Source organism: Sorex araneus, chromosome 3 (genome assembly GCF_027595985.1).
Source record: "Sorex araneus isolate mSorAra2 chromosome 3, mSorAra2.pri, whole genome shotgun sequence".
Taxonomy (NCBI): domain Eukaryota; kingdom Metazoa; phylum Chordata; class Mammalia; order Eulipotyphla; family Soricidae; genus Sorex; species Sorex araneus.
Genome location: NC_073304.1, coordinates 7,579,279 through 7,590,931, shown reverse-complemented (window position 1 = coordinate 7,590,931; position 11,653 = coordinate 7,579,279). Strand labels below are relative to the sequence as shown.

Sequence of the window (11,653 nt, the reverse complement as noted above, 5' to 3'; positions counted from 1 at the left end):
CTCCCCAATGCAATCAGGATCTTTGCAGGACGCTGGCGGGGTGCAGAGCTGACTCGGCTTCTGGGCGGGGTGCAGGAGAAGGGTGGGGGATGTTCTCTCTCTGCCGCGGGGCCCTTGGCTGCTCAGGGGGGCCCCATGTAGGAGGCTCTAGGGCCACGCGAGCCCCGTGGTAAGGGGAGTCAGAAGGAGCAGCAGTTGGGAGTGGGCCCTTCTGAGAGCCACTGCACGACCCCCAGAGAGCCTGGGGGGTCCCGAGAAGCCGTGAGTGTAGTTGTGCCCTCCCCCCAACACACACACACACACACACACACACACACACACACACACACACACACACACACACACACACACCCTCCGGCGTCATGCATCAACTCTGGGACGCGAGGAAGGGTCGGGGACTTGCAGGCCGCGCCTGTGTCTGTGCCAGCCCGGCCAGTTGTTCTTTAATGTCACAGGGGCGGAGGCGGCAGGCCTTGGAGGTGAGGGGCTGGCCTGCGCACTCACGCCTTTGTGGGGTCCACCACCCTCCCCACGAAGAGGGGCGCCCTGGTGATGTTGTCATAGATGACCAGGATGAAGGGGTGGTCAAAAGTGACATCTGGGGGCAGAGACATGGGGATGGCTTCCATGAAGATGGCCCCGGCCGCCTCTGTGCCCTTCTCGTCGAGGTTGAGCACTGCTTTGTGCACGGCCTGTGGGGAGAGGACACGGAGTGGGTGAGCTGTCCCTGTCCGGCAGGGGGCGGGGTGAGGCGAGAAGGCTGCAGCCAGGGAGCTGGACCAGCTGTCCTCTCCCCGCCCCTGCAGGTCCCTGTCCACCTCCTCGGGGCCAACTCACTGGCCACGCCCACCATGCCCGCAAACACATTCTCCTGCCCCTGGGAAACGGCCCACCAGCTCAGGGACAGAAGAGCGTCCCATGCTCGTAGTTTCCCTGGAGGATCGTTATGAAATCAGGGTAATCACAAACGTGTTACTCGTGTCAGTGGAGGGAAATGTGGAGACAATGGTGGAGGGAAGTGGACATGGTGAAGGCATTGACGTTGGGTCGCTGTAGGCCTGAAAGTCAGCCGTGAATAACTTTGTTATTGATGGTGATTCAATTTAAAAAAAAAATAGATTGGCCTGTCACTGTCACTGTCACTGTCATCCCGTTGCTCATCGATTTGTTTGAGTGGGCACCAGTAACGTCTCTCGTTGAGAGACTTATTGTTACTGTTTTTGGCATATCTAATAGGCACGGATAAGCTTGCCAGGCTCTGCTTGTGCGGGCTCCATACTCTCAGCAGCTTGCCGGGCTCTCCGAGAGAGGCGGAGGAATCGAACACGGGTCGGTCGCGTGAAAGGAGAAAGCCCAACCTCTGTGCTATCACTCCAGCCAAAAATTTGATTAGTATTATTGCAGTGGGGATCTAGCTGCTGCTTCAAACAAACGCTGAAGGGTAAAAAAAAAGTTCCTAACACAAAACAAAATTAAATTGGTCATGAATGTGCATCATCTCTTTGTTTGGGGGCCTGCACCCCAGTGTAGTAAGGATCAACCCCGGGCCTCTTGCAAACAAAGCACCTGTACCAGCGCTGTGAGCCCGGGTCTGAGGTCAGACTGAGTCCTGCAGGGCCCAGGGCACCGGGAGGGACCATCCCTGCACGCTGGTGCACTCAGTACCCCGTTTGCATGCAGCTTCTCGAGTAAAGGACATTTAGAGCTGAATGGTTGCTACCCAGGGTGGGAGCGGCTCATCGGCAACTGCACTAAGGCAGAGGTCCCTGGGGACCCCGAGCCCAAGACCCTCCTGGTAAAAAGGCCCCACCAAGGTCCAGGAGGCCCCAACCATGAGGTCCCGGGAACCCAGGAGCTGGGGCCGCCCGGGTGCAGCCCTGAGTCCCGTCCGTCTCGGAAGCCCACCACACGGTCAGGGAACCGACTACTCTACTGGGCTGACAGCCAGGTCCTGGGGTCAGACTCACCTGGGACACCTTCAGGGGCTTTTCTGTGGTGATGCCCGAGAGGTCGGCGTCGTTGCCAAAGACCTTGGTGATGCCCATTTCGCTCAAGGTGCTTTTCAAATCGTAGGTCCCGGAAATGGACAGTTTGGGCAGCTTTAAGTTGACAGAGCTGCGTGGGCGGTGAGAAAACCGAAGGTTAACAGGGCCAGGCTGGCTCCCTGGAGGGCCTGTCTCTGCCCACACGAGGAACACGATCAGGCTCCGTCAGCCTACTTCAGGATTGCTTAGATTTACAGCGCGCCTACAAAGCCTCCCAAAGGCCGCCTTCTCCAGAAAGCCCTCCAGGCACACCTGGGTGTCCACAGGAAAGCACCGAGCACTCAGGCTTGGTTACCCCCGATCTGACTTCTCTAGGCTGACTCCCGGGGCCATGTGGGGTGTGAGGTCAAGGGTGAGAGGGGCATGTTCAGTGAGGTTGAGTGACAGCCCAGCCCTTGCTTCCCTGGGGGTATGATGGTCCCACCCTGGACTGGGACTCACTGTCCCGGGTTCCATCTGGTCGGCCCTCACCCAGCTGCCATCTCTCGTTTTCCACCTGGTGTCCCACAGGGCAGAGAATTGAACATGGGGGGCAAAGAGCAGCAATGCTGCCATGTTCACTTTAGCCCTGGCACCCCTTCTTGCATATTTTTCTTTTTTTGGGCCACACCCAGCGATGCTCAGGGGTTACTCCTGACTCAGCACTCTGGCGGTGCTTAGAGGACCCTATGGGATGTCAGGAATCTAACCCAGGTCGGCCGCGTGCAAGGCAAACGCCCTCCCTGCTGTGCTATCGCTCCAGCCCTCGCTTCTCTCTTCATGGTACAGATCTTGGTTATTCTGCACCTTAGACTGTCACTCAGTCCTCTTTCTGTTTGGGGTGGGGAGCACTCAATGGGCAGTTCTCTGGGGGTCCAGATCCCTTCTTGTGAGCCCCCAGCCAACAGGGCCTGCGGTTTAATTCCAGGGCCTAAGAATGTGGCACTTTGCCAGTGCCCTGGGGTGCTAGGGGTCACCCAGGTCATGCCGGTTGTGCTTGAGGGTCCCCCAAGCTGCCCCCAAGCTGCACCTGGCGATACTCAAGGAAATAGTTTGGGGGATCAAACCAGGGCCAGCTGCATGCGAGGCAGGGACCCTAACCACTGGACTCTCTCCCCGGCCCCTGGAGTTTGAATTCTTTCTGAACTTTCTTCAATTTCTTCTTCTTTTTTTTTTTTTTTTGCTTTTTGGGTCACACCCAGTGATGCTCAGGGGTTACTCCTGGCTTTGCACTCAGGAATTACTCCTGGCAGTGCTTGGGGGACCCTATGGGATGCTGAGGATTGGACCCGGGTCAGCTGCGTGCAAGGCAAACGCCCTACCCACTGTGCTATCGCTCCGGCCCCACTTTCTTCAATTTCTAGCTCTTCTCTGTATCTGCATTTCTAGCGGGCCTGACAAAATGGTTCATCAGCATAATAAAGTCGAGCTCAGTCCTCCTGAAGGGAGGTCCAGGTTCTCCTCAGCACTGACGGTCCATTCTAGAGCCACAAAGTCCCGACACACCCCCCCAGGCTCGGGCCTGTGCTTCCCAGCTGGACACTTCCTGTCCTGCCACACGCTGGCGGATGCCTGAACCCACGCTGGCCCGACACTCCTCCTGGTCACCCCCACAGGCCTCCCTTGGCTGCCTGCAGGGCGTCACCTGGCATGAGTCCTCTGCAGGAACTTGGAGAGCGTCGCCACGCTGAGCTTGTCCTGGACGTGCTGCAGCTTGCCCTCGTCGGGCATGAGGAACATGGCAGTGGCGTTGCCCTGGTAGTCCATGAGCAGCACCCAGCTGGACAGCTCCTGGCAGCGCTGGATGTGGAACATGCCCAGGCGGTTCATCATGGGCACCCGGACCGTGGTCTGTGCGTCCACGTGGAAGTCCTCCTCTTTGGTCATCTCGGTCTCGAAAGGCTTCTCCCATTTGCCTGCAGAGGAGGGAAGCAGGCAGGACGAGGGGTAGAGAAACATTAGAGGGGCCTGGGGGCTCCAGGAGGTGGGCAGTTTCCCTCCGAACCTCAGTCTCATCATCTGTAAAATGGGACTCAAAGAAGCAGTTGGTGGGGCTGGAGTGATAGCACAGCGGGTAGGCCGTTTGCCTTGCACGCGGCCGACCCGGGTTCGAATCCCAGCATCCCATATGGTCCCCCGAGCACCGCCAGGAGTAATTCCTGAGTGCATGAGCCAGGAGTGACCCCTGTGCATCGCCGGGTGTGACCCAAAAAGCAAAAAAAATAAATAAATAAATTCTAACTTCTCACTTGTCCACTATTAAAAAAAAAAAAAAGAAGCAGTTGGTGCCAGACGCTTTGGGGAGAGGGAGAGGCCAGTCTGCAGGTGCCTCCAGAAAGCCTTTGATGGAGGCTGACAGGAGCCAAACGTGTCTTTCATGCCTGTGCATGGGCTGGTGGCTGAGAGAAGCTCAGGTGCCGTCACAGACACGGCAGCTCGTGGCTCCCTGTCCTTGTTTCTCACGGCTTTTCCTTCAGGGACTGTCCTCAGCATCTGTTGCCCTTTCTGGGGCAGCCAGGCAGAACGCATCTTCCTGGGGTGCTCCCCTGGGCTCCCCAAGAAAAATCAACATGAGGGAAGAGTGGGAGGGGCCTCAGAGCCTGGGGAGAACTTTCCTTCATTCTTTGGGTATTTTGTCTACACCCAGTGATACTCAGGGCTTACTCCCGGCTCCACACTCAAGGCTCATTCCTGGTAGGGTTTCAGGGACCATATGGGGTGTCGGGGATCGAAACTAGGCTGGCTGCGTACAAGGCAGATGCCCTCCCCACTGTACTAAGGCTCCAGCCCCGGGGTCCATTTTCCCATAGGCCTGAGAGGGGATCCCCACCCTCCAGGCTCCCAGTCCCACAGCACGGCAGAGGCACAGCTGTATCCAGCTGACTCCAGCCGGGGGGGCTCTGAGGAGCTCTGCGCCCCAAGTGGAAGAGGCCCCCAGCCTGAATCACCAGCCCTGCCCTTGGCTCCTTCCCTCGCTCCCTCCTCTCTTCCAGGCCACTAGCAAGTGCCCAGGCCTGCCCCCAGGGCCCACAGTCCCTGACACCCGTGACTGCAGAGGTGAGTCGGGATGGGATGGGGAGGCACACGCATGAGCTGAGTGCCGGCTATTTGCCCCGACAGCTGTGTGCTCTTTGGAACTACTTTTCTCTCCAATTATACGAAGCTGCTGAGAAGTGGGTAGGACTATACCCACAATCCAGATGGAAAACTGCAACTCCAAGCAGTGAAGGTGTTTCCTGACAATGAGAGGGGGGAGTGCACAGAAGTGGTAGGGTTTGAAACCTGGGCGTTTGGCCTCCAAACTGTCTACACTGAGCGGACGGACGTATGTCCCTAGAAGCCCTGCTTCCTTCTCAGCGTCTGGCGACACTGTGTTTCCCTGCCTCCATCTCAGGAACTGTTCCCTCGCTCGAGGGCGGGGGCTGAGAAGCTCTGATAAGTCCTGCAGTGACCTCTTCTCTCCCTGACCCCGTCTGACCATGGGGGTGCACTGTAGTAGCTGCGCATGAAGATCGGAGTGATGTGCAGTGCCAGGCCCCGTCCTCTCCGCCTGGGGGAATGTAAATACTGAGCGCTTGCAATCTTTTGGGCGTTTCCTTGAGGAAACAGCTGCGGTTGGGTACAACACCTTACCTCTGAAGAAAATGAAATTGATCAGAGCAAACACTGCGCTTTTGTCAAGGTCTTTGACCAAGTCCACAATCTTCCCCTGGGTTTTCTTCTCCACGTAGTCGTTGATCTGCTTCTTGGCCTCGGCGGTCTCCTCGAAGTTGATGGTGAAGGCCTCTGAGTGGTACATCTTCTTGGCATCCTCCAGGAACTTCTCGGCCAGCTTCAGCCCCTGCTGGATGAAGAGGCCGTTGCCAGTGGTCAGCTGCAGCTGGCTGTCCGGCTGGTTGAGGCTGTGCAGGAGGTGCTGGAAGCCGTGGTGGACGTCCTCCTCGGTCCTCTCGGTGAGGTTGAAGGCCAGGCCCCGCAGGATCTCTGTGTGCGTCTCCCCCTTGGAGCCCAGGGAGAGCAGCGCGAAGGCCGAGGCGATGCTCACGGGGGAGAAGAAGATGTTGGAGGTGTTGGACTCATGGGCCATGTGGCGGTACAGGCTGAAGGCGAAGTCGGCCAGGCTCGGGGCGATCTTGTGGCAGGCGAGGTGGTCATGGTCCGTGTCCTGGACCGCGTCCCCCTGGAGCCCCTGGGCCAGGGAGCTCAGGGCTGCCCAGAGGAGCAGACCCCACACAGCGGAGGAGGGCATCGTTCCTGCAAGAGAGAGGGAAGGCTCCCCGTCAGGCCACGCCACGCGTGTCCCGGGCATGCTGGGCACCAGCGACGGGCAAGCAGAGTCAGTCACTGCCGTGCGGGCAAAGGCGCTCAGGGCGCTCAGCTGCGCGGGGCCCGTCACCTGCCCTCCTGCGACCATCCTCCGCGGCCGACCGGCCGGACCACAGTCCCCAGGGACGGGTGAGGAGGCCAGAGCTCCACGGGAGAAGGCCGCTGGGCCGGGTCTCGGGGCGAGCGACGGGGCAGTCCCAGAACCACCCCGCGGAGTCCGGCTCCACAGTCCATTCTACTGAGGCTTCGCGAGTATCCACAACGGCTGTGGGGCACAGCGGCTCACAAAAGCGGGGACAGACACCGGAAACGGAAATGCGCATGCGCGGTAACACCTGCAGCCGGTCCCATTGACCCAGGAAGTAGAAGGCATTCTCACACACTGACCCAGGAAGTAGAAGGCACACGCGCACATTAATCCAGGAAGTAGAAAAGTAGAGCGGGCGCGGACGCGCACACACACACACTGATCCAGGAAGCAAAATATATGTGACACACACGCACGTACACACATGCACACACACACGCACACACACGCACACACACACACACACACACACACTGATCCAGGAAGCAAAATATACGTGACACACACTCACACACACACATGCACACACACACACACACACACACACACACACACACACACACACACACTGATCCAGGAAGCAAAATATACGTGCGCAGTCACCCTGGAAGCAGAAAGCAAGGAAGCAGCGCTGGCAAATGCTCAGACTCTCCGTGGGTCTCCCACGCACGACTGTGGACTCAGCTGCGCGAAAACCTGCAGTCACGGCTGTGTAAAGCAACGGACCCCGCCCCAAGGTCAGAATTCCCCTACGATCTAACTATCACACTGCTGGGTAGTTATCAGAAGACTACGACGGTGTGAATTCCAAAAGCTGGATGCCTGAGTTTCCACAGCAGATGATCTCCGGGAGCCTAAACCTGGGAACAACCTCAGTATCCCCCTCCTTCCCCCTCAGCTTAGCAGGGGATGTGGGGCGTGTGCCCAGCCAAGTGTTGCTCAGTTAAGAGGTGGAAGCCAGGGATTTTCAGCAGCATGGATGAGGGATGGTTCTGTGGGTTCTGCATTCAGGGAAACAAGCCAAAGACACACAAGTACAAGTACCACATAACCACACTCGTGCAGGACAAAGCAAAGGCAAAGCCAACAGGGAGACTATAAAATACATCAGTTGTTATCAGGGGACAGGAGAGGGGGGTGGTAACCTGGTAAGATTGTGGATGGAGATGAAGAGTCTCAGATTCCTGGGGTGGGCTTGATGTTGTCCACACAGGTGTGGAGTCACAGTGACACACGGCAGAAACTCGGAAAAGCCTGTACTCAAAATGACCTCAGCACCGAACCAGACACATAAGAATAGCTGTGCTCCATTGGCAGCTCATTGACTCATCCAGCCCTGGGCCCAGTGTGGATGGAAGCTGCAGAGGTGCTGGGCTTTCCAGCAAAGTGGCGGTTGGTGTGCAGTAGTGGGTGGGTGGGGACAGGTGTTGGAAGAGCATCTTTGACCCCTTTCAGACTGACCAGCATTCTAATCTGGCTGTCATCAGCTGCGTCAATAGAACAGTTCTTTATTTTGCCTCATCTGGAAGTGAAGGATATTGGGAAAACATGAGGGCAACCCTTTGAGGGAGATTGGTGGGTAGCTTAGGAGGGCAGGTAATAGGGAGTGGTGAGGCCTGTGGCTCAGTGAGCAAGTGCTCCAGTGATCGCCAAAGTCATTGTCACCATGGCTCAGGGAGCCTGCTCTGTACCTGCCTGAGACCCTGGATACACCCAGCCTCAGTTAATCCACAGCCTTCACCAGTGGAGACACTGAGGCTAGAGCAGAGGAATGTGCCTTCTCCCACCCAGCAGGTGATCACCCTCACCACTAGCACCTTCCCTGGAATAAAATAAAAGACAAAGGAGAATTTCTGTCTGGACAGTGAAACCCAAGAGGGGAAAGTTGGGAATGTGACATTGGGAGACAAAATATGCAGAGTGGCCTAGGGGCTGAGATTGAGGATTTAAGGTTAATGGGGTGGCAGCCCCACTAGCCCTGGCCGTGCCATCTGAGACTGTGCCAGCCAAGCAAGGGGGGGAAATAATCCTCACACTGGATTCTTTTGGGGGTCCTGTAAAGGGTGCTGTAGAGGCCCTGGGGACTCCTTCCAGAGATTCTTGATTTCAGTGAGAGGGATTGAAGAGGCTCAGGCCCAGCCTCAGTGGGGTTCAAGGACCTCTAGGGTTGCACTTGGTCATGCTCAGGGGACCAGGTTGTGCGGGGGATCACTCTGGGGTATGCCACATACAAGATATGTTCTTTACCCTCTGCTGTATCTCACTGGCCCACACACTGCATTCTGCATCTGAGGAGTTTCTGGGTCTAAGTGAGGCCACAGACTGGGAATTACCCCGGTGAGGGCAGAGGTGGGATGCCCTGGCCCTCAGAGTCTCCTGGTCTCTAGGATGATGATGGGGAGCACGTTGGAGAGAGCTACTGCTGGGGCACATGCTGGCCCCTCACATCTGCTCTGTGCTTCATCCCCTTCCCTGGCTCCTCTCCTCTCACAGGAAAGGCACTGGGGCTCAGAGAGGGTGAGGGTTCAGCCAAGGTCACACATCAGGTTGAGTTGGTGGCTTATCAACTGCTATGGGCATCATTTGAATCATCCTCCCACCTCAGGACCCCAAGGCTTCTGCTGTCTCCTCTGCCTTCCGTCCAAGGCTGCAACCTTCACCCCAAAGCCTCATGCTGGGAAATCCAGCTACATTAGAAAAATGAGGTGCACCCAAAGGCCTTTGGGTCAGACTTTAAACCAAGAGAGTGGAAGCAGCAGACACAGAGTGGGCAGATGGGTGCATCCTGTGAGGTGGGAAATGGGATGGGGGAGAAGGTTCACCCCCTCTCTACAGGGGATCATGGCACACGTGACTCCCAAGGGTTGCCTGAGGCTTCTTCATAAAAGCAACGGCAGCATCAGGTCTCCGGCTGGCTCTGAATTATCCCAGGTGTGGCCCAGCCCCACCACTTAAGTGGCTTTGGTAAGTGGCTTCTCATCCCTGAGCTGGGGTCGGGCGGGGTGAGGAACATGCGGGGAAGGACTTGGAATCCAGTCAGGGCCTGTCCCAGGCTGAGAGCCGGCAGCTTCCCCTCGCACTCCTTCATGGCCCAGGGCCAGACACAGGCCTGTCACAGGGAACTGCCACTGAGTCTGGAATGTTCTAAACTGACACTGAGAGTTTCATTTCCTGCCTATCGACTGCCTCACCCTTGGACGGCGGAATGTCACTGTCATCGTCATCACCACTGGTGGCCCTGGAGCACCCCATTCAGGCTGGCTCCTCGAACCACCCCCCCAGAGCTTCCCTCAGATGGGGATTCTATGAACCCCATTGTACAGATGGAGAAACTTAGGCCTGCAGCAGTAAAGTCACCAGCTGAAAGCCTTCCAGCTAGTTGTTTCTAGAACTGACATTTGATTCTAGGTTGATTGGTTTCAGAGGCTAACCTTGGCTCTGTCTTGGTGTATGTAGCTGAAGTCATAGGTTTTGAAACAAACCCCCTCAGAGAGCTGGGGTGCTGGGCTTCCTGAGAGGGGCCAGTGGCTTTGTGGCTAAGATTTGAGGCTCCAAGGCAGGATACTTAAGTTCAAGGCACTCTTGGCTGTGTGACATTGAACAAGTTACTCAACCTTTCTGAGCTTCCATTTTCTCATCATTATACATTTGTTCCTAGGGCTGTTGTGCAAATTCCGCATTCACAACCGTGCTTCTAAGTGCCTGGGACATGGTCAGCTCTCAAGCAGCAACTGTAGCTATGTGACTGCTACTCTTTCCCACTCTGCTCCTTTTTTGCCTCCTTTCCTTTGCTTGTTTTTTTTTTTTTTCAGAAATCATTCCAGAGGTCTCAGGGGGGATCATATGGGGTTCCGGGGCTCACACCCGGGTCAGCCACTACTAGACTAGTGCACTAGCTGCTGTACTATTTCTCTGCCCCCTGTTTTGCATTCTGGCTGGGCTCATCTCCAAAACCCAAGGACAGAAGAAGCAAACCCCACTCTGCTCCCCAAATCCATTCAGACCAGGCAGGTGTAGGGGAGAGATGTGGGGAAGAGGCAAAGGTTCTTCCCACTCCGTCCAAGAACAGAGAGGTGGAGCAACCATCCAGGGCAGCGCAGCCTGCCTCAGCGGGGCAACCTCACAGCCCCACTGTTCCTCCCAGCCCCCCATCCCAGAGTTTAAATCCTAGATGGTGGTGAACTGGGGGTGAGTTTTGAACCCCACTGCCCCCCAGCTTCTTACAGGGTTAAGCAGAGTGCAGGGTGGAAAGGTCTGAAAGACACAGGTCTCCTGGGGGAAGACCACGCCAGAACTGCAGAAGGTGGAGTGAACCAAGCAGAGAAACTTCAGGACCACGGGCCGGAACCCCCTAGCAACTTCCCCAGGGCCCTCAGGGTGAGGCCTTGGCAGAGCTCTGGGGGGTACACAGGGCGAGGAGGTCTGGTGAGCCGTTGGCGGCTGGGATGCCGGGCTTCCCCAGGAATCCAGCTGGGGATCTCTCTGGGCCTCCCTGTTCTCATCTGGTGGAAGCAGGATCAGACCGGCACCCCAGCATTCCAGGAACGGGAGGCTCTGAGCCCCGACACACAGCAGCCGAGCCCATGGGAAAGAATTCTGCTTCTTCCCAAGGGGGTCCATGACTCACAGCGCCCGACCGTCACACTCCTTCCCGCAATGGAGGGACCAGATGATGCCAGGTTCGGAGGGGGCTGGGCAGCCCCCAGGGGGCCGGGAAGCACCCCAGCCTGCAGTTGGCTCAGACTGTTCCACCTTCCCGGGGCCCCTGGCCCTGCCTCCCCGCCTGCCTGGAAACAACTGCGTCTGCGGGCGCCCCCGGGGAGAGCATACTCACGGTGGTGGCTGCTTCTCTGTCCCGGGCTGGGCTGGCCACTGAGGTTGCGGAGACAGAGCCCCGTTCACGTCCTGTATTTAAGCAGCGGGCCTGGAAGGGGGGCAGGAGAGGCTGCCGGTAAATATTAACCACGGTCACCCCAGTTATCAGAGGAGCAAACAGGGACTAAGTCCATTGGCCGGGACCCCGAGCCTCCTGCCCACGCAGCCCGGATGTGCTCCGTGGGCACACGCCAGCCTGTCCCGTATCCACAGGGAGTCATTGTCAGGCTCATCTCCGTCTGCTATGCCTCCAAGGTGGGGTGTCTGACTCATGCGTCTCGGAGGGCCCCGCTCCGCGGGGGAGCTCGCCAGGACGCCCAGCTGGCATCAAGAGTGGCCA

The 11,653-nt window shown here is 57.4% G+C and overlaps 1 protein-coding gene across 1 annotated transcript; it reads right to left on the bottom strand.

Annotated features, from left to right (window-relative positions):
- Positions 1–411: 411 nt before the first annotated feature.
- SERPINA1 (serpin family A member 1) lies at positions 412–11,362 on the bottom strand. The gene is made up of 5 exons (XM_055131806.1): positions 11,273–11,362; positions 5,658–6,278; positions 3,670–3,940; positions 1,968–2,115; positions 412–692 (listed from the first exon to the last, which is right to left on the bottom strand). The coding sequence occupies exons 2-5, from the start codon at positions 6,271–6,273 to the stop codon at positions 501–503; spliced, it is 1,227 nt and encodes a 408-aa protein (XP_054987781.1). The 5' UTR covers positions 6,274–6,278; positions 11,273–11,362; the 3' UTR covers positions 412–500.
- Between the last annotated feature and the right edge of the window lie 291 nt (positions 11,363–11,653).